The 22953-nt window shown below is 42.6% G+C and overlaps 1 protein-coding gene and 1 non-coding gene across 2 annotated transcripts in view; one reads left to right on the plus strand and one right to left on the minus strand.

Moving 5' to 3' along the window:
• Positions 1–22953, plus strand: part of UNC80 (unc-80 subunit of NALCN channel complex) — a 2761828-nt gene that overhangs the window by 806821 nt on the left and 1932054 nt on the right. The window contains exon 18 of the mRNA XM_078680564.1: positions 6354–6562. Within this exon, the coding sequence (XP_078536690.1) occupies positions 6354–6562 (209 nt within the window). The remainder of the gene's footprint in view (positions 1–6353; positions 6563–22953) is intronic.
• Positions 2057–2122, minus strand: LOC144825812 (small nucleolar RNA SNORD58). Its single transcript, XR_013609589.1, has one exon. It is a non-coding gene; the product is annotated as a small nucleolar RNA SNORD58 (small nucleolar RNA).

A 22953-nucleotide genomic window follows, 5' to 3' on the forward strand; every position in this document is an offset into this window, starting at 1 on the left:
CATCGTTATTTTGCTCACCACCACACCCCAGTTCAGACATGGCCATATGCAACTCAGTCTTGACCCTGTGCCTCATGGGAACAGTCCAGCCCGAACTGCCAAGCCATGTCTTCCCTGGACCTGAATCAAGCATCCTAGGACCGGTTTCTGGCTATCAGTCGTCATCAGCCAGGATAGCTTGGCTCCAGTGGCGTAGCGAGCACTGGACCCACGTCTGGGCATACCCTTCCCACATAGGGTGAACAGCAAAACACACAAGATGATGGACGGAATGTTGCACATTAGCAAAACATTCAACCCCAGTCACAGATCTGGGTTTACTCCATCGTTATTTTGCTCACCACGTCACCCCAGTTCAGACATGGCCATATGCAAATCAGTCTTGACCCTGTGCCTCATGGGAACAGTCCAGCCAAACTGCCAAGCCATGTCTTCCCTGGACCGGAATCATGCATCCTAGGACCGGTTTCTGGCTATCAGCTGTCATTTGTGGGAGTGAAGGCAAGAGTGGTTGGATGCCACAGACCCACTGGCTGCTTTCTTTAGCTTTGTCTATCATTGTCTGACTGTGACATCTGGTCTGTCAACGGTCTTTAAGTTCTGTAATGAGTTTAATATATGGTTTTGCCACTGCTAAAGACCACTTAATTTTTTTCTGTGGGTTTCCACATTGCTACTATTTCATCCAACCAGACCTCGACCTCAGAAGATGGTATCAACGTGGGCTAGTCTTGTGCCATGTCCCACAATTTAAGACCGCACTCATATGCTATTTTATTCAGCAGTCACTCTACCCTCATTTGTTCTATCAGTAAATCTGCCACTTTCAAATAGTTTAATTGCTCTTTGACTAGTTGATTATATTAGTCAAGGAAAATGGTATCTGGCATTCCTCCATCTCTTTATCTGTCATGCCACTTCCAACTCTCTTCTGAACACTTACTATGCTTGGAGTGTAAGGAGGTGGTTTCCTTTCTAAAATCCTTTCAATATTGTTGTCCATCTCCTCTTCAACCAGCCACAAAAGCCATACTCTCTTTTATAGCATCCTCACGCCAATATTACAGACTTTTCTGCACGATCTTGGCTTGCCTCAATTACTATAACTCTCGTTTCACTGTATTGCATACTATTCCTTTCACATGTTTCACACACTTTAATTGTCTGACACACGTCTCCCATTTATTCAAACAATCGAAGTGTGACAATCTAATCTTATGTTCCTGTCTCTTTTCACCATACAGTGTGTTACATATTGTAATTTCGCTAATTCAAAAGTTCCCCAGAGTAAATTTGTAAATAAATATTGTCCAAACCTGTCGACATAGAAACCTTTGTCAATATTTTATGAGCTGGAGACTTTTAGTAAACGTTTGAACCATTATTAAAGATATCTTTAGGCACTCCAAAAATCCTGACAAACCCTGGGAACTTCAAATATTCTGCTGTGGAGGCCCCAATCTCAAGAACTGAGGAAGAAGCAACTTCCCATGGGAAAACCAATCTCCTTTGTTCCCTTTACCGGTGTCTCTTTTTCTTCTCTAAACCCTTACCCAATTACTTACTTCTCAATAGTTCTTTAGAATGAAGCATTGGTCACTCACCTTGTACCAGGGTCACAGCTGGTCCCAAAAAGATGCTGACTCAGGAAACCATTATTAAAACAAGCATTTGCAATGCAATAGGTCTCGCAATTGTGAGATTTTGAGCCATTGGCATTGTAAATGATAATGCTTGTTATTTATGTGTTTAAACAAGAACAAATTAAAGGCATTTTCATTTACAATACCAATAGGTCCAAGTTAAAAAAAATGCAATACCTATTGCATTGAAAATGATTGTTGTTTACAAGTTCCCCATGCTGCACTTTCACTACGGACGACAATACTAAATACGAGAGATTTGCGCAAATGTGACTTACATTTAGTTGGGTTCTCTTGGTCGAGCGAGTAGCGCACCATTTATACAGATTAATCGGAGAATGAAAGAAAAAAAATTCAAATGCGAAGCAGGCAAGTTGCTATACTGTTCTGTAGGCTTAAAATTCAGTACTTTCGCTGCTCAGAATTCAAATAAAGTTCATAATGAATTCAAAGGTGTCCTCGAATCATCATTATCGCAGCAACATGCTAGCCTGTTTTCGCATCATTGTAAAGTGCTGTGTTTTTTTTTGTAATAACGGGAGATGTACAAAAAGCGATGCAGAGAATAAACAACCAAAGCAATCAGAGCAATAGCGATATCAAATAGGCACAGACACCAAATCCACGTTAATACGGACAGCCATAGCCCTTTTGCACTCCAAACTCCCGCTGAACCAAAACCCAAATGAGTTAGTCAACTGTCAACCTGGAAAGTCCTGGCTGGGAGAATGATCTTGCCTCTGGAAAAACGAAACCGGAGGCTTTCTAGACAGGATGACGAAGATTCCCCACGGATTGCATTTAGGCTTCTCTCTCAGCTCTAGATGCCATGTCTCACTTACTCTGGGATCAGCATGAGGACTTTAAAATATCGCAAGGTCTTTTTGCGCAAGCAATCCATGTTTAATTTACATCGAAAAAGTAAAATAAGTAGCTGAATTAATTAAGAACGTAAATCAAATATGTTCATTGAATATGAATTTGTTAATGTTACGCTTAATGGAATAAATGTTAGTACTGCCAGAATGATACGTGTATATTAGATAACATCAAAATTCAAAACTATTTTTTTCAATTGTAAATGCTCACTAAATGTCTAAAACGTAGATGTTGAGTTACTACAACAATTTTACTTCGAATTCAAGGTTTTAGCCCCACTTTTAAGATGCCGCCGAGTTTTTTTTTTAAACGAGCTCATTTCGGCAGTCCTATCCTGACATGGCAGCTAGTTTACTTATAAAAAAGGTTACTTCGTAACTATTTTAACACATGACCTGTGCCCTGGAAGACGGGCATACTGGCCAGATATAATTACGCATCACTAACAGAGCATCGCTCCATATAGGCTCTGCAAAGTGAGCTACCCAAACCTGCAGACATCATGTTAAAGGAATCCTTAAGCGCAAGATCAAAAGGAGATAGATAAACATGAGCATCCCATTCAATAGTCTGTCTGATCACGCCAACCTTCATATTCATTGTTCCCGGAGACACAAATTTGTCTAGTTCCACCATGGCGGCCACGTTACTCAAATGACTGCAAAGCGGCACACAGTCTCCTTTCCATTTCTAAAGACCTTCACCCACCAAAATCATGTACGGCTTCATCCTATATTGTTGGCAATAAAGATTTCAGACTTAACAACCTAGCAACATTTTCACATGGTGCAAGATCAGCAAATAATCATAAAAACTAAGGAACAAGCATGTAAACAGAAAACGGATCAAAAGCACAAGATGAATCAGCGTGTATGTACAAGTAATGTGGACAGCATACCATTAAGCGGACACCATGGGGAATCACAAGCAGGAAATAAACCAAGTAGTCCCTAAGGAAAGAACTAACCAGCAACAGCGTAAGTAAGCTGTAGTTGGCCGGTTCGCTTGGTAAAACCGGAAATGATGTATCGGGACAAGTAACCAATTAGGAGCCAGGAAAGAGGAGTAGCGGAGGAGTGAACCAATCCCAAGCAGCAGGCGGGATTACACTCAGGACAGTGTTTACTCCCGGTCTTGCGACAACGCATGCACTGTCTAGGCTCGACCTAAAAATGGGGTATCCCAGTATCTCACAGAACCTAGGGACTTATAACAGTATTAGACTGATAAACTTTATCATTCTGCTCGGAACGTGCCAAGGGGAAGGGCTGATTATTTCTCTCTCCACCATCATTAAAGAAATTACTTGGTTTTTGGAGCTCATGAAGAACTTCTTGACTTCTGTGTTTAACCTTAGCGTGCACAAAAGATTGAGACGCATGGTTTTCTTCTTGCTTTGAAGAAGATTACACAAAATTAAGGTCCACAATGAGGACCTCTCAGTATACATAATCCTGGATATTTTGATCCCTTCTGATCTGCACCAAGTGAGAGGCATTCATTTTATAGCAGGCTGTTCTGAAATTCCTTAGTCCTGAAGAAGACCACGTGTAATATGTTGTATGTTCATACTCTTCATTAGGGGACAATAAGAATAGGTGATCCACCCTAGTGTCTTACATACTTATATCCAAGGAATATTGACATATGTTTGAACATATAAACCAAGGATATACAGATGCCCAATTGAGTTACCTTTTCTGTTTCTTGATAATGTCAAGTGTCTTATCTTTTGGATTGTGTTCTATGTAATGTCCCCTGTATATGAATTTGAATTTTAAAATATTTCTTAAGCGCACTTTTACCGGGACGGTTTCATGGCGCTGGATAGCAGTGTATCGGTGGAGGCCAAGGCAAAGAACTAGGGTGCTACAGATCTGGAAAACAAAAACGTCTTGAGTAGTTTACGGAATTCCAGATAGGACGATGAGGTCCTGATTGCAAAAGGAAGCGAGTTCCAAAACGATGGAGCCAGCACCGCAAATCTGGCCCCTCCGGACTTCTGCTTCCTAAAACGGGGGACTGACAGGAGAGCGTGATGAGAGGAGCGGAGCTCTCTGGTCGGGAGGTAGGATACAATAGCTTCACAGAGGAAAGCGGGGGCACTTTTGTTTGTAACCTTATATGTTATGTAACAGTCCTGTGTCTTCAAGATATAAGTTTATGTATATTTTTTCACGTCATTTGAATGCTAATATACTGTGCACAGTTTAAATACTTAGTGTAAGTCTCATCCTCATTATTGTCTCTCTGGGTATCATTGTTGATTTTGCACCATTGATTGGTTTTCCTAGGTGACCAGGCTAAATCTAAACTCTTTGCATACTGATAGACTTAGGAAACCAGTCCCGTTGTTGAGGTGCACACTTTTGGACTTGTAGGGGTCCACATTGGCCTGCTCACAGCGGTGCTTAGAACTGACAGGAGTGGCCCCTGTCCATCACCGTACGGGTCACCAATTATTAAAGCTTAATTAAAAGATCTTCAAATAAAGGAGGAGTCAGTCATGGGAAATTCTCCAGTATCGTTTATTAGCTATTGCAACAGAGAATCTGCGCACAAATATGTCAAAGCGTCTTCTCTAACTCACAAACTACTCAGATTACATACAAAAGCAAGTAATTGCAATTAGATTGAAGGATGCATATCATTTGGAAACCAGACAACAACCAGACAACAACGGGCAAAGCGCAAGATAGTTTACAGGACTGGAACATGCTGTTTTATTCGTTTTTCTTTTCTGAGAACACAGCACTAGATTGGTTTTCAATAAATAGTTATTCTGAAAATAAAACATATCCTCTGTTTCCGAGACTCGCCTATACTCATGCAAATATGTACTAAACATGCAATTTCAAAAGGTGGTCTCTAGCAGTATGGAACAAATATATGGGTGAGATTTAACACCTGCGTTTGTGGGCACATATGAATCATTTCTGAACAACTTAGCAGCATGTTCTCTACATTCAACAGATTACCACAATTGGTCGATCATGTCTAAGTGTTTAAACAAAATGGATAACATTGAAATACAAAATGAAAGCTAAATAGGCAAAAGAAAAACAAAAATAGATGTATTCTTTCTCACAAAACCAAGTCAAAACAAGCCAAGAATTGCCAAAAAGCTGGCAGCCAACGTCAGACCAATTGGCTTTGTCAATGCTTCTTTAGCGTGTAGTTACATCCCGATGAGAAACTGAAAATTCCTGGTGGTCTGCCAATCTGAAAGAAAGAAGAGGCAAGCTGACTTTCCTGGGCTCGGAGGTCTAGATCCAAGAAGGTAGGTAAATGATTTAGTGAAGCTACCTGTGAATCAGAGGAATCCATTCAGGGATGTGAAGGAGATCCAGCTGTTCAGTTGCCCGTTGAGGTTGAGACCATTGTTCTCAGAAAGAGATAGAGCATGGGAAAGTAACTGCATTCTATCAGAAAATAATTTTGTAAGTTTAGTGCTGCAGTCAGATTTTGATGACAGGTCTGTTTTTACAATTTCAAAAATGTACTTGATATCTTTATTGCTGCTCTTATTTGCTTCTGTGGAGACAATCTTGGCATCGAATGGCATTATCTTTGTAGGGCCACTGACCTATTATGATTTTGCTCATTAATGCAGCCCTCACAAAATCCTCTGTGCCAAGCCTGATTACTTTAAGCTAATCTTCAGATGTTATCTAAAAGCTTGTTGGTTAGTTACAGGGAAATCCTATCCATTAAATGTTCCAGTGTTACTCCAGATACTGCTACCAACCGAAGCCATTATTTAAAAAGTGTAATTTCAATTTTAATCAGAGAGTCATTGGTGAATATAACCACTGGCTATCTTTTTTTCAGTGATGAACAGATGCAAGGGGCAGGCCTGGGGCGCAAAGATTTCTGGCGCAAGATGTTTAAGTCTCAAAGTGCAGCTAGTGATACAAGTAGCCAGTCGGAGCAAGACACATCAGAGTGCACTACAGCCCACTCTGGGACGACCACCGAAAGAAGGTCCCGTTCCCGCTCCAGAAGGATTTCCCTTCGCAAGAAACTCAAACTCCCACTGGGTGAGTAATCTTTATTCAATATTGTATAATTTTTCTTCATGTTAGCTGAATGAAATGATTGTGTATACTCTTGTGTTAATCAACACATACATATCCCTTTTGAGTGAGTCTACAGATTGCAATAAAAGATTATATTGTTATTGCACACCAATATAGTTATTTAGAATGTGTTGCGGATAATACAAGATGCCTGAGATGTTCCGCTCCTGTGACTACCTTTCTTCATCTTGTCTGGGAATGACCCTCAGTTACATCCTTTTGGTCAGACATCTATAACTCCATTGCAATGATCAATGGACATTACCTTCTGAGATCTCCACTAATGGCACTCATAGGATATGTAAAAGACATTCCACCCACGACTCGACGCCTGACGGCTGTCTTGGCTAAGCTCAGAGTGGCCTTATATTGGTGCAGACACCCAGCTCCACGGCTGAGGTGCTGTTTTTGTTATTCAGCATACTGTCCGGAACAATTTGAATATTATTGTGAGATGCTGCAGGAGGGCCTAATACCTAAGGACATTTGGACCCCATTTACAATGTATTTAGCAATTTAGTACTGCAGCAAGAGGAAGTCACTGGTAATTTCATTTTCCCTGTCATGTTGGAAATGGCTTATCTTGTGCGCACCGTGTAAGCGTGTCTTCTTCTCCTCTTTTGTATTGCTGTAAAATCTGAATAAATAAAAATAATTTAAAAAGTTAAAATATTAATTCTATCAAGAGAGTTCTCTCCAATTTTCCTCAACATGAGTGATTCAGTTGAAGGTTTACAGAAAACATTGTTGGTGTTCAATAAACTGTGCTAGAAAGTGAGTGCTGCGTGGTGAATCGGGTTTCATTTTTTGTATTTTCTAACATCAAACACAGAAAAGGAACAGTTGACACCTATTTAATATCTCAGACCGCTCAACAAGTACATGAGTGAGAAAGAAATTGTGACATTGGCACAGATTGCTGATGCTGAGCAAGAGTGTGCTTTGAAGGTATCTTTTGATCTTCAGTATGCTCATTTTCAGAAAAGCATTTTTTCCACACGATGTTAGTACCTGTGGTTAGTTTTGCCATTCATCAACCATCTACATCAGTGCGTCCTAAGAAAGCTCCTTTTAGAGCTAGTGACACCCATCTTGAACTTCAAAAAGGGAATACATACCTTTAACATGACAATTTGTAATAAAGGCACCTAAGGAAAGGGTTACTTTGTTCCAACAAAAACAGGTACCCTCTTCATATGTTATGTTTCTCTGTGACCCACATTGAGTTACATCTGATACCTTTGTGAAGAACTTACTGCATTTGGATGGTGAAAAATATCAACCTCAAGAGTGAGTTCAATGCATAAAATCAATGGGAACCATTTCTTAGCCAGGGATGAGTTTCTAAGCGATAGTCTTTCTTCATTAACAGTGCCAATCAGTGTGTCTCAGAACTGTCATGAGTAGACAAAACACTTTACTGCATTTGTGGATTCAAATTGTGTTTTGTTTTTTTTCCTCATATTGCGAAGCTCTGTGTAATTGGAGTTTCAGGTTTCTGCCTCTCTCTGGTTTTTTTGTTTTCCTTTTCCGAAACTGCCCCTTGGTCTCTCTTGTCTGGGGAGTTATTCATATTCCCGATGATTTCTAGAGGAGTACCCTTAGTCCATTACATAGTGTCATATCTGGTGTGGAAATATAGGGGGGAGCTAGCCACTTTGGCTACTCGACAAGTATCATACTTGTCCGCCAGAAGATGTTTCGCATTAATCATTGGATCGTTATACCAACCATGTATTGGGATTCAGGTGGTTTTCAAAAATTTCCCAAAACATAAATCTCTTACTGGTATTTCCCTTCCTGTCTAGTTTGTTAATCCTTATGACCGAATTCATCCATTCCCCGTGTGATGGAGGTACGGGCTCAACCCACTTAATACAGATCTCCCTCCTCGCAAGTACAATTAATACAAAGAGTAGATTTTCCTGACATTTGGTTAAACCCCCTTCATCTATGGTATTTTCAATCCCAAAAAGAGTAAGGGTTGTTCTTACAGTTAGCTGTTTGTTCATGATCATGCTCAAGGTCTTACCAACTTCACTCCAATATTCCTCAAGTAGGGGGCAGTTTCTGAACATATGAATATCATCTGCCTTTTCTTCCGCGCATTTCGGGCATTTCTTTACTCCTGCATTCTTAAATTTGGATAGCTTCTTCGGTGTCCAATAAGCTCGGTGTATAGTGTATACATGGTTTCTTTTCAATGCCGCTGATTTTAGGGTCAACCAGCATTTTCCCAGTGATTTTTCCCAAATTCTGTCCAAATCTGTTGTAGCTATGTCTCTTCCCCAAATTTGATTCTCGATATTTGTGTTTTATCACCTGCGGCTATGAAGGCCCAATACCACTTTGCCACTTCTTTTGTTATGGGTGAGTTCTTTACCATCTTTTTTTCCAGTTTCTCATTCTCTTGATTGTATGTGGGTAACGTTTTAGACCAACTTAGAATTTGATAATATTTAAATTTGGAAACTGAATCATTAGTTATTTTTTTGAGTTCTTCCCATGAGATTAGAGTTGAACCATTTAATAGTTGCCCCCAGTAATTGATGTTTGCTAGTCTCAATGGTATTGCCATTAAATCTTTTAAGCATTCTGGGGTTCCTGGTGATTCCCATATCGGGGCCGTTTCGCTATAATACGACATGTTTAGAATTGCTCTAATTTGTATCCACATCTTTGCAGCCTCCCTTAAGATCTTCAGTTTTATTTTTTTTAAGTATTTGGGGTGTCCAAATTTGAATAGAAAGTGGCCAACAGATTCTGTCATCGCTTGTAAATATCTTGGATAGTATTGATAACTTTTTAATGGTACCCGAAAATTTTTGAACTGAAATGCCCTGTGGTACTCCCCCAGATCTGGGCTAGCTAGCCCCCCGTCTTGTTTTCCCCTCCTGAGTTTCTTCCACGAAATCCTTATTCCCTTCGAGGCCCATATAAAGCTAGTGATTTCTCCCTGTGGTTTTTTTAAAAGGTGTTTTCCAAATTCCAGGGGGATTGTATTAAAAAGGTATGTATATTTAGGCAGAATTGACATTTTGACAATATTTGATCTGCCTATCAGGCTTAGAGGTAGAGTGGACCATACTTTAAGCAACTTTCTCACCTCTCCTGCCACCTTGTTAAGGTTACGTTGGGGAATCTTCTCTATATCTTGATTCACTAAAATGCCCAAATATTTTATTTCTTTTTTAATACTTGAGCTTTTAAACTGCGTATTCCAAGTCATAATTTCGGATTTTGTGTGATTTACCAAGTACCCAGAGACCTTCCCAAATGCACTTATTGTTTCTTCAATAGCTTCCTTAGATTTAGTATAATTGTCCGTAAAAATCATAAGGTCATCTGCATATAATGCAATTTTTTTCTCCCAATCTTGGAACTTGAAAGGAGTGACCTCTTTAACACTTCTTAGTTTGTTTGCCAACGGCTCAATATATAAATTGAAAAGCAGGGGCGAAAGAGGACATCCCTGCCTTGTTCCTCTTTCTATTTTCACATCCTCTGTGAGACTGCCGTTAACTAGGATCTTGGATCTTGGTATTTTATATATTTGTTTCACGATGTGCATGAAGGGTTGGCCAATGTTGTTTTTAATCATGACTTTTTCTAGAAAGGCCCAGTTGACTCTGTCGAATGCCTTAGCGGCATCGACAGAAGCATGGTAAGGGGGACTTTCTTTTGTGTGGCTATATCTATTGAGCAAAGAAGCTCATGTGTAACTTCATGCAGTTGTCTCCCCTTGACGAATCCTTTTTGATCCGTGTTTATGAGCTGATCTAATACTTTTCCTAATCGCGCTGCCATAATTTTGGAAAAGATTTTATAATCTGTGTTGAGCAGCGATATTGGACGATATGACTCGCACTTGGTGGGGTCCTTACCGGGTTTTAGAATGATAGTGATTATTGCATCATTCCAAGAGTCAGGTATGTTCTGTTGTTGCTTGAGGATCAAGTTTGCCAGCTCCGTGATGTGTGGAAGTAGGGTGGTCCTTAATGCCATGTATATCTCGTTTGGTAGAGCGTCAGGGCCTGCTGCCTTTCCTTTTTTTAAACTTCTGATTATCTCATCTACCTCACTTGTTGAGATCTCTTTGTTAAGTTCTTCATGTTCCTCTTCCGTTAGAGCTAGTGATGGGACACCTTCCAGGTACGCATTAATCTGGTTTTCTTGCGGGTTTGTGTCTTCTGTGTAAAGCTCAGCAAAAAATCTCTTGAATTCTTGTCTGATTGTATCTTCATCGGTGTTTTGATTTATCTGACCTTCCTGGTGAATGCTCTTCACTCTATTTTTGGCTATATATGTTTTTAGTTTCCATGCAAGCCACTTTCCACACCCTTCCCCATATTCATGTTTTGCTAGCTTGCTTGATTCCCACTTTGTCCGCACTCTTTCTTCTAAAATGCCTTCCAGTTCTTCTCTCTGATGTTGTCTTTGTTGTCCTAATTCTTTTTTACTGGTCATGTCTTGTTCCGTTAATATTTGGACATCTAAGGAATTTATGCTTCTTTCCAAGTCTGTGATTGCTTGTTTTATTTTTTTATTTTTATATGCTCCTAGACTCAATGTCTTCCCCCTTAACACTGCTTTATATGTGTCCCAAGTGACCTGTTTTGTTGTACCTATTTTGTTGTGTTCAAAGAAGTTTTTTGTTTCGATTTCTAGTTCCTTCACGATGTGCTGGTCTAGTAATATATCTCTCTCCCCCGTAAATCTTCCTTGCATTTTTGTTGATTTCACCTGAATTGTGAGCTGGACGGCTGAATGATCTGACAGATGAACTGGGAGATGAACTAGATTTTTTACACTTCCTGAGAGATGTCTAGCAATGAGGAAAAAGTCAATTCTCGACCTGTGTCCCAATTTTTTATTATGTAACGTGAAAGGTTGTTTTTTTTCTCCTTTGTCTCTCCATATGTCAATCAAATCTAGTTCTCTTTTGTAGAAACTGATCCACTCTCTCATTTTTGGCAAGTTTGCAAGTCTTCCCGGTGGAGATCTATCTGAGCTGGGATCCATTACTAAATTGAAATCTCCTCCCAATATTATTGGGGAGGTAGCTAATAAAAGCTGGGAATAAAGTTTCCGTAGAGGATCTGCATCGTCTAAATTAGGACCATAGTATCCTGCGATCGTAAGGGAATTGTTTTCTATCTTTACTCTGGCTATCGCCCATCTTCCCTTATTATCTACTTCCACCGATTCCATAACAGCTTTAAGTGATTTCTTTAATATTATCGGTATTCCTTTGATGTTGCATTCTTGTGTGGTGCATGCGTATGAATCTACCCAGCCTAGGGTCTTTATTATTTGTGCCCATTCTTCTTTCAGTAAATGTGTTTCTTGTAATATTATTATTTCGCTTTCTGAAGTTCTAAGATATTCTAGTATTTTGTTCCTTCTGCTTTTTGTTCTCAGCCCGTTTACATTCCAGGAGAGTATTTTGAAGTTTTTATTTGTGCTCCCCATCCACCTTATTTCTTTTTAAAGTATTCCACTCCTGTGTATTTTTTGTATATTTTATATTGTTGTTCATGATATGAAACTCCTTTTCGTTTTTCCATCTGCTCTGTCTTATGAGGATTTTTTTCCATTTTTTTCCCCTATTTTGCTCCCCACCCTTTTTCTGTTTCGTGAGAATTTTGTATTTTCTTCCCTGTGCTTGACTGTTGCCCTCCCTGGGGAAGCCTCCTTCTTCTTTTCTTCTGGTTATCTTCATAACCCTTAGCAGCTCCTTTACTCATGACTCTTGACCTTTGTGTGAATAAATTTTGTTGCAAAGCCTTGCACCATTGTGAATACCTTGTATTGCCGTTATTGCCGTTATTCGTACTCTGTGACTTTTTTTTTTTTTTTTAAGTTTTCTGTTTTACCTTGATGGCTCTTCCGACCGCACTTGATCTCGCATTAACTCGAGTAGGGATTTAACTTCTTCTGGGTCCCCTATGTTCCCCATTTTATTCCGCCACATTATCCTAAGTGATGGAGGGAATTTCATCTGCACAGTGGCTCCAAATTGTTGTAATTCTGACATTAGATTTCCTAGTTCCCACTGTCTGGTTTGGGAGGCTTTTGACATATCAGATCTTATTCTAAAGACCCAGTTATCCTTGTTAAAGTTGCCCTTCTTCAGCGCTTCTCCCAAAATTTTATCCTTTAGCACATAGGTTTTGAAATTAACTAGTATTTTTCTCGGTGTTTTCCTTTCTTTATTCCTTCCAAAAGGGTCTCTGTGTGCTCTCTGTATGTCTTCCTCTAGCAATGCCTCATCGGCCCAAGGAAAATGCTCTGCCAGTAGTGCTACCACATATTTTTTCATGTCTGACCCTTCTTGATTTTCTGGGACATTTAATATGCTTATATTGTTCTTTCTTGCTTGGTTTTCAAGCGATTCCATCTTTTCATTCAATATTTTACTCTCTTGTCTCAAGGAGTTTATCTCTTTCCGATTCTCTACCACTCTTTTGTTCAGAGCGCCAACCTCATTTTCCACCGCTGTTACTCTTTCTCCTAGAGCATTTAACTTGCTGTCCAACTTCTCACATACTTCCTGAATCTTGTCTTGCTTGGCCTCTGATATGGGGAACTTTTCTTTCATTTCTGTCCATATCTTTTCCAGGAGTTCGTCTGTGTGGGTTTTAGGGGTTTTAGGGGTTTTAGGGGTGTTAGGTGGTCCCTTTTGTATTCCCTGCACACCCTCCTCGTGTTCTGTAATCTCACCCTCACCCCCCTTTTCGACAATGACGTTCTCTACAACCCCCTCCGCCATAATCTCTATTTGAGGCGTAGCTGCAGCTTCCCACTTGGTTCCTGTTTTAATCTTCCAAATGTCTTCCAGACTCTTCGATTCTACTTTATTCTTGCTCTTGGTCTTTTTTTTACTACTATTTGGGGTCACTTTTTCTGATTCCAGGGTTAATCGTGTGCCCACTGTAGGAGAGGGTTGTATACTGACGGGGGATGTTGTGATTTCTCTCTCTCCCACAGGTGAGAGATCTTGAGGAGGTGGCTGTATGTGAGTGAAAACTTGCTTCTCCGTATTTGACCTCTGTTGCTGTTGCTGTTGAACTTTAAAGTAAGTTCTTAACGATGGAGTTACTTTAATTTTATTTTTCCAGGAGGAGTCAGTTTTCTTTTTTAGGGGGATTGTTCCGCTTTCTGAGGTTATCTCTGTGCTCTCTCTAGCTGGTTTTTTAGGCCTTTTTTTTATTTCTCTAGGAGATATACCTTTTGGATATTGTTCTTGTTTTAAAAAGTTTCTGCTTCTCAAGCTCTATGTTGAAACAACCTGTTTGCCCTGTACTTCCAAAGGTCTCCCTCGCAGATTCTTTTTTTTTTCTTTTATTTGAGTGGTTTCCTCCTTAATTTCGCAGTATTCACTTACACCGCCCACCTCAGTTATATTCCACGGATTCAAATTGTGTTACAAAGATTTGTAACTGTTTGGCTGGCTCACTTTAAAAATTGTGGACTATATGGCACACAAAGAAACATCTGTGTATAAATCTGCTAGAGCTCTTTGCTATCATACTGGCATTTATATTGTTACAGCGTATTATTGTTGATTGAAATTACTAGAACCATGAATTGGTTCCTATTGGTCGATTGAGGATTATACCATAATGCTTCTAGGCCTAAGGTGGGTAGCCGCAATTTCACATAGCATAACCATGGTGTAGTGGAAGGATTCTCTAGTCTTACGACCTCTAGTAGTTCCTTTCTACACGGCTCCATCTTGGATGTTGACCACAATCTCAGCCACACTAGAGGTTTGAAGTAAGCTAAATGTTCTATTCTCTTGCCAATATAAAAAAAATAAAAGCAGAAATAGGGCGCTTTGGAGCATTTAATTAAAGATCTAACTAAGTAATTCTCAGAGTCAAATCATTATTGTTCTGGATTCCCCATATTTCTGTTCCATATAGTGCTGCGAATTGGACATTTGAACTATACACTTTAAGGCCAGGAGACACTAATCCAGTTAGTGTTAATCTATGCATTTCTAGTTCAGCTGCAGCTCTGTGGTGCACTGCAAGTTTTCTCTTGTGTATGTAGGGACTCCCAGATAGTGTATCAGATATTTTTATGCCCAAATAATCAAAGTTGTCAACTTTCCCCAAGAATGTGTCCCCTATCTTCAATCCACTCCTTATATGACATATGCTGGTTAAGATCATATATTTGGTTTTTGAAGTGTTCATTTCCAAACCGTGCAAATTAAAAAAATCTAAGAACGTATTAAGTAGATTTTGAACGCTTATTGCCTCTCTAGGTTTTAGCACAGTATCATCAATGAATACAAACACTGTAAGTTATGAACTGTCTAGTTTAGGGGAATCGTTAACACAATCATTTAAATGACGAATTACATTGTTGATATACAATGAGAACAAAGAGATAGCTAACGCACAGCCTTGACATTCACCTCTATGAATGCCTATTTGGTGAGCTAGTTCTCTTTGCATGCCCCGGTGTACTCGTGCATAGCCATGTACGATAAGTGTTATTAAAATTATAAGGAAATGGGACGGGACACCCATTGAAATTCCAAGAGATTTCCAAGAGAAGAACGCTGTGCGCTAATGCAATGATTGCGGCCGTGGCTCTGGTGGAGTGAGCCCACAAGCGATCAGGGGGCTGCTTCTTGTCAAGTGCTTAGCAGAACTTAATGCACAGGAAAACTTGAGTTGGTCAGCTTATGCACAATCTTCCCTTTTTGTGTTCTGACATACCCCACAAAGAGTTGAGCATCCACCCGGAATTCTTTTGTGTGACCAATGTAGAATGACAATGCTTTTTTTGGCCCAGATGGTGGAGTTCTCCTCTTTGGAGGGATGAGGTGGAGAAAAAAAGGTAGGCAGGGTAATGCTCTGGCCTACATGGAAGGGAGTAACAACCTTCAGAAAGAAGGAGTCACTCACTGACTCTAATGGCTGATGTAATGGCCACACAAAAGGAAGCTTTAATGGTCAGCAGCCCAAGAGCACAATTGTGCAAAGGTTTGAATCGCACACACATCAGGAAAGTGTGAACAAGGTTGAGGTCCCCCTGAGGCATGATATATTGCATGGGGGAAACATGCTGCAGACGTTTAAGGAACCATGCTACAACAGGGGATTTGAAAAGAGAAGGTTGGTCCAGCAACTGCAGAAATGGAGAGATTGTATAAAGATATCCTTGACATTGCCAATAGCAGAGCCCTTCTGGGCCCAAGATTGGGCAAACAAAAGAACCTCGGATAAAGGTTCAGAAAGGCATTCAATGTTGTGGAAAGCACACCATGACACAACATTTTCCTAACTGCATGCATATACCTACTTAGTGGAGGGATGCCTGGCTGCCAGAATAACTTCACAGACAATGCCTAATCAATCATTTTTCTGCTGCATGTCTTGCTACCTTTTTTGCCTTGGCCATTCCATCAATGTCTCTACGGCATTTCTCTTTCCCATAGACAATCCAACTCAAATAAAGCCAGATGGCCAGCAGACAACAATGAAAAAGAATGGAGCTGCTTTCTGACTTCGAAGACAGATCTAACCACTGATTCCACATCTTTTGAAGATTTCCAAGACATTATATTGGATCAGGAGGGGGGGGCATGGCTAAGATGAGGACCGGGTTATACATGCTTTCTCTTCTCCCCGCTCCCATCCTCCAGCCGCAACACCAGCTGACATCCAGAGCGCCCAAAACGTCCCATAATTGTATGAGGCAACAGAGCAACAGCCAAGGACAAAACAGAGCGAAATTGGAGCATGACTGCCACCTTGAATGGCAGTAAGCCAGCAAAGACGACAAGCCCAGTGGAGCAAAATGACAGACTAAGGCAGTATGCCAACGTCCCAGATTGAGACAAGACACCGGGATGAGCACAGCCAGCACCACCTGCAACTGCAGGTGAGATGGCCAGGGAACAGACACGTGACCCGGGTGGAATGCGACTAGACCCCAATAGGGGGAGGAGGTGAGCGGAGAGAGGACACCGAAGCAGGCCCGAGATCTAGGCTGTATCCCAGAGCAGCATCAGACACTGCAGAGCATGTGGAGCGAGAGTGGACGCCCACCCTTGGGGAGAGTGCATCGGAGTCCCTGCATGAACAACCAGATGAAGCAACCAGAAACTCTGGGACCCTAAAGCCTCCCTACGTACCACAGACCAGAAGTAGGGTCCCAACGCAAGGAGAGCCTAGATGCCTATAGCCCACAGGGAGGAGTCAACAAACAAGGGCTAGGGGCACTGGAGCAGGCATCCGCCCTCCAGTCTAACAGGGACAGCATGAACAGGCCCCCAAAGACTCCCAAAGAGGCTGCCAGCAGACCCGTCCAGAGTGAAGCGGAGTCGGCCGCAGAGGTGAGCACCACACTGCAGGGAAGCGCGCAGGAACAGTGCAACACACATGGCCCAACCACGGACACGGTGGCACCGAGACAGAATGAGAGAAGTGCCCACTTGCAATGCGGCCTCAGCTGAGAGATAGACGGTGAGTGCCTAGGGCCCTCTCACGGTTGGCGAGATCGCAAGGAGGGGAGCCAGAGAGCGGGTGGCTGAGACGGCCAGAGGGGGTGCAGGAAAGGAGTCTCCTCCCTAAACACAAAACCACAACATATGAAAGAGGACATTAGCTGCGTGCAAGAGGTGGTACACCATGGGGATACACTCTGATGGGGTGTTGGAGCTAGGCCACCCAACATGGGCCTTTCAAATGGAGGAGCAACCATCAGCAGAATAGGAAAGCTGTGTCTTTGAAAAACGATGCACCAGCCACGAGAGACAATAATGCAAGCGCTGAGGACAAGGAGGGCGGTGCCCCATGTCTGGGGCCAGGTACATTAATTGAACTGCTGCTCACGTGAGAGAGAATAACTGGAAAACAGCCACTCGGCAGATGAGTGGGATGAGACCGTGGCTACCCAGGGGGCCCCCACCGGCAATGGGAGACAATGCGGAACATCACTACCATGCCAACAACTTGCGGGGGAGCAAGAGGCCAACACTGTGACTCCTAAGCCCTGATTGTGGTAAACACCAGCAAGGAACAGCAAAGTGTAGGTTGCCTGGGGGTGACACACTTCAGATCCCACATACAAGCTCAACAAGACCACACTGCGCCGACGGCTAGGTGAGGGTCCGAGGGCACAACAGAAACGCAGGTAAAGAACTGGCGACCCGCAATCCTGAATATGTCTTTGGCTAGGGGGAAGAAAGACTGAACCCTGAAAGATATGCTGATCAAGTTCCCCAGCCAAATGCCGACTGACAATCTCCCCGGTCAAGACACTGACACAGCAGAGGAACCAGTCACATGATCCTTTCTGGAAGTACTGTTCTCTATGCTACATGATGCTCTGCAAAGCCTCAGAGGGAAGCTATCTAGTGACATTAAAGTGATTAGACGCAATTTAGACTCAATAGGGGAATGAGTGGTGAGCATAGAGGACCAGAAACACACCTGTGATGAAGAGGTGGAGCAGTTGCAACAGGAGGTGCTTCGTCTGTGTAAACAACAAATAGATCTCCAGGCACATGCTGAAGAATCGTTCCAGGAGGAACAACATTCAAATTAAGGGCGTGCCATCTCAGATGGAAGGTTCGGATATCTACCTCTACTTGAAAGATCTCTTCAGCGACACCTAAGAGACCACCCCAGGGACTGAGATAAAAATTGACCGAGCGCATATGGTGGGTCTCCAGGGCCTCTCCATGGCCCGCCACCAGATATACTGGCTTACCTCCCGGACTTTAAGCTAAAGGAACTGATCCTAAAGAAAGCACATGATAAGCAACCCATTACATTCCTGTACCAAGATTTAGCAATGATCACTTTACAGAAAAGGAGAGACTACAGACCAGCTACCGCGCACTTGTGAAACCTGGGGATAGCATATTCTTGGGGCCATTACTGTCGATTGATCTTAGATGGGAAGAAAAATTGCATCAGCTTCGTTCATTACAGGAGACATGTTGCATCCTTGGAATCGAAAATCCCCTGGCGGAGGCCTGGGGGAGAGGTGACCCAGGAGCCCCACAAGTGAGCACCTGGTGGCAGAGGAGTCACCACCCAACAGAGAGTAGAGCAAAATCAGACCCTACTATAGCCATGGAGCAACAGGCTGTCCTATAATTGTTGTCGGGAGAACAGCAAAACAAAGAAGACATGTGAGAACTTTGGGCATGCATACTGTCTCAAAGCTTGGCTGGGGGGATGTGGGCGGAGATGTCCTTGGAGAGGGGAGGTGACGGGGGGACACCATATCCACCCAATAATCTCCAACACCAGGGACTCAGGGATTCGACCTACGACTTCTGGACCTCACTGGACTATACCAAGTTACAGGCATAGTTTAATTCTGTTTTTTTGGGGTAACGTACTCAAGATAGCAGGCTGTGGGGGAGGGAAAATTCTCAGAAGTAAAAGACGAGTGGGGGGGTTGGGAGGTTGAGGGGGACAGCCAATGAAGTCAATGGATAAAGGCAGGCTTCGACACTTACCATGACAACGCAAGAAATTAGGGTTCTTTCACTCAATGTAAAGGGCCTTAACAATCCTATAAAGGGGCAAGCTATCCTCTCGTATTTGGAAAAGTGTCAGGCAGACATCTGCCTCCTCCAAGAGACCCACCTTCTAAGTAAAGATTGGCATTGTTTGGGATCTCAAGCATTCCCACACCAATTCTACTCTTCCAGTCCTGACAAAAAAGCGGGTGCAGCAATCCTGGTGGCTAGAAAGTTCAAGGGGGAGGTGGGCCCTAAAGTGGACGAGGTGAAGGGTAGGGTCTTAGCCCATAACATACATATTGGAGGACATTCTGGACTATACCAAGTTACAGGCATAGTTTAATTCTGTTTTTTTGGGGTAACGTACTCAAGATAGCAGGCTGTGGGGGAGGGAAAATTCTCAGAAGAAAAAGACGAGTGGGGGGGTTGGGAGGTTGAGGGGGACAGCCAATGAAGTCAATGGATAAAGGCAGGCTTCGACACTTACCATGACAACGCAAGAAATTAGGGTTCTTTCACTCAATGTAAAGGGCCTTAACAATCCTATAAAGGGGCAAGCTATCCTCTCGTATTTGGAAAAGTGTCAGGCAGACATCTGCCTCCTCCAAGAGACCCACCTTCTAAGTAAAGATTAGCATTGTTTGGGATCTCAAGCATTCCCACACCAATTCTACTCTTCCAGTCCTGACAAAAAAGCGGGTGCAGCAATCCTGGTGGCTAGAAAGTTCAAGGGGGAGGTGGGCCCTAAAGTGGAAGAGGTGAAGGGTAGGGTCTTAGCCCATAACATACATATTGGAGGACATTCTGTATTGGTGGGACCTATATACGCACCTAATACGGGACAGGAGATATTTCTGCAGGCGGCAATATCAGAAACATTGGCCACACAAACACGTATGACATTGGTTGGGGGAGACCTGAACGTCTTACTTGATGCTGAAAAAGATAGGTCTAGCAGCTGCTCGGTCCAGTCAGGGGCCATATCGCAAGGAGTGACATAATGGCTAAAAGAGACAGGGTTAATCGACTTATGGAGGGACGCTCACCGTCGCTCTACCCAGTACACTTATTTATCCCATGCACACAAGACCTACGCATGATTTGATTACCTCTTAGGGACCAGAGAGATACGCAATATCAGGGGAAATGTAGAAATAGAGCCAGCGGCACTCTCAGACCATGACGCAGTAACCCTCACATTTAAGTTTCCCCCTCAAAGAAGACACTGCAAGAATTGAAGATTAGGAGAGACCTTGTGCCTCCATTCTGCTGTAACTCAACAATTAACAAAGATCATATTCAACTACCTCGAACTAAATAATACCCCCGATATTACCGTTTCTACACTGTGGGAGGCATTGAAAGTGGTAGTCAGAGGAGAACTGATAGCAATTGCTACTGCGGATAATAAGGCCCGAATAAGAAAAGAGAGATCAATTGACAGATGAAGTCATGGAGATGTAACAAGTGCATAGCCGGACTGCTGCCCCCAGAGTTTGGCGTCAACTTCGATCAGCGAGGGTCCAACTGGCGGGCCTAGACTTGGATAGGGCAGAGTACGCAGCACTCCAGCTGAAACACTCCTTCTACGTAGGAGGAGATAAGTCTGGGGGCTACTAGTTAATAAGTTGAGGGCCCAACAACAATAAATGAAAGTTCCATCTATTAAGACTCCGGGAGGAGAGGAGTTAGTGGATGATGAAAGTACAGCGAAGGAGTTTTGGGGCTTCTATGCAGAGCTGTATACAGGACAAGACCTAGAGGTCCAGAACATTTTTGGAGGGAGTGATCACCCCCAGATTAACTGCAGATCTACCAACTTCACTTAACGCCCCCATTAGAATGGAGGGAGTTATAGCTGCTATCTCCCACTTAAAACCCTTCAAATCGGCAGGCCCAGATGGCTACCCAGCAAGCTTTTATAAAGCGTTTCGACAGATACTTGCCCCAATCCTAACCAGATTATTTAACTCCTTTGAAGGCTGGGAGTCAATCCCTCCAAATATGTTAGCGGCGTCCATTTTGGTCATATCCAAGCCAGGAAAAGACAGGCACTTATGTAATTCCTACTGCCCCATATCATTGTTTTTAAAAAAAATATTTTTATTAATTTTAACAAAAATGACAAACATTACATTCATGTGCTGAGAGTCCCATTACATCACATATTATTGCTGACACATAGAAAATCAATTCAAGCAACAGTACATTTTACATAGATTGTGCTTCATTTCTAGTCCTCCTCAGTTCTAATTCTACCATCGGTGACACACAAATATCTCCTTTGTATAGATTCCATTTTGACCATTTCCTGTCCCATTTCTTCTGGCACCCCCTAGCTATAAATACTTCCTTCTCGGCTATCATGCCTTTATCCATTTCCCTATTCCAAACTGCGACTGCCGGTGGTGTGACCCCACTCCACCCCCTGGCGATTTCTCGTTTAAATAATGTGAAGCCCAACGTCACCAATTGCTGTTCTGTTTCAGTTAGATCTGTCGCCTCCCAGATGTTAAGCAGACCTAGCCGCCGAGTCAAGGTAATCACCTTCCCTAAGGCAGAGTGCATATGTGTTGTGATCCTACCCCAGCGGCTTTGTATCACCGGGCAGCCCCATACCATGTGGTAAAAGGTGGCAGACTGCCCACAGCCCTTGAAACAAAGATCGTCAGTTTTGGTCCCTATCGTTGCTAAGATAATTCCGGTCATGTATGATCTATGGAACACACAAAGTTGAACAAGGCGATACCTAAATGTGATGGCAGCCTCCCTGGAAGACATTAGCGCCTGCCTCCAATCCTCATCCTCAATGATCACCAAATCACCCTCCCATTTCGCCTTTAGTTGTCAAAAAGAGTCTGGTAAATTATTACTAAGCTACCTGTAGGTGAGGGAGATAGCCTTGGTGTGCAATTGTCCATCCCCCATATCATTGTTAAATGTAGACATTAAGCTATTCACAAGTATATTAGCGGTGCGATCAGGCACACTGATGCCTGGCATAATTGACCCTGACCAAGCAGGATTTAATCAGAATAGACAATGTAGCGATAACACAAAGCGAATATTACACCTCATCGACAAGGCATACCACATGGACATGGGCGCCCTCCTTCTAACGGCACACGCTGCATTGGAAATACCTGGAACAGACCCTGTCCCACTTTGGTATAGGATCGATATTGTGCTTGAGTAGCTAGCTGCTATGTCACACCACTTCCCCATCAATTGTTGAACACGGCAAGGATGTCCCCTCTCCTCTTCGCTCTTTATGTGAAGCCCTCGGCCAAGCAGATCAGGGACAACCCAAAGATTAGCTGCATTCTTTTTGGCGAGGAGAGACACTCAGTTAGCCTCTATGCAGATGACATCCTGGCCTCGCTGGAGAACCTGGGCATATCCCTACCAGCCTTCCTTGAAGAAATCCCTACTTTTGGACAGGCTTCAGTGTTATAAATCAATGTTGGAAAGTCTGAGGTCTTGGCACTGTCGGCTACGCGTGAACGCTCAAGTTCCCTCAAAGAACGATTTTCCCTACAATAGGCCACAGATTCGGTTCCATACCTGGGGATATGTCTTGCACCCACGATTGCACAAACCCTTATGATAAATTACAGTAAATTACTCAGACAAATTAGGGATGACCTTAACAGTTGGAAACGCCATCATTTATCTCTCCTTGGGCAAATTGCCACAGTTAAAATGACAATCTTACCAAAAGCCCTATATATATATTTCAAACTATCCTGATCATCCCCCCAAGAGGGTTGGTTATTACCTTGCAGAGAAAACTACACCAGTTTATATGGTCTGGGGCCAGACCGCGATTGCGAAGAGAAGTGAGCTATTT

This window comes from Lissotriton helveticus, chromosome 3_1, assembly GCF_964261635.1.
Source record: "Lissotriton helveticus chromosome 3_1, aLisHel1.1, whole genome shotgun sequence".
Classification (NCBI taxonomy): Eukaryota; Metazoa; Chordata; class Amphibia; order Caudata; family Salamandridae; genus Lissotriton; species Lissotriton helveticus.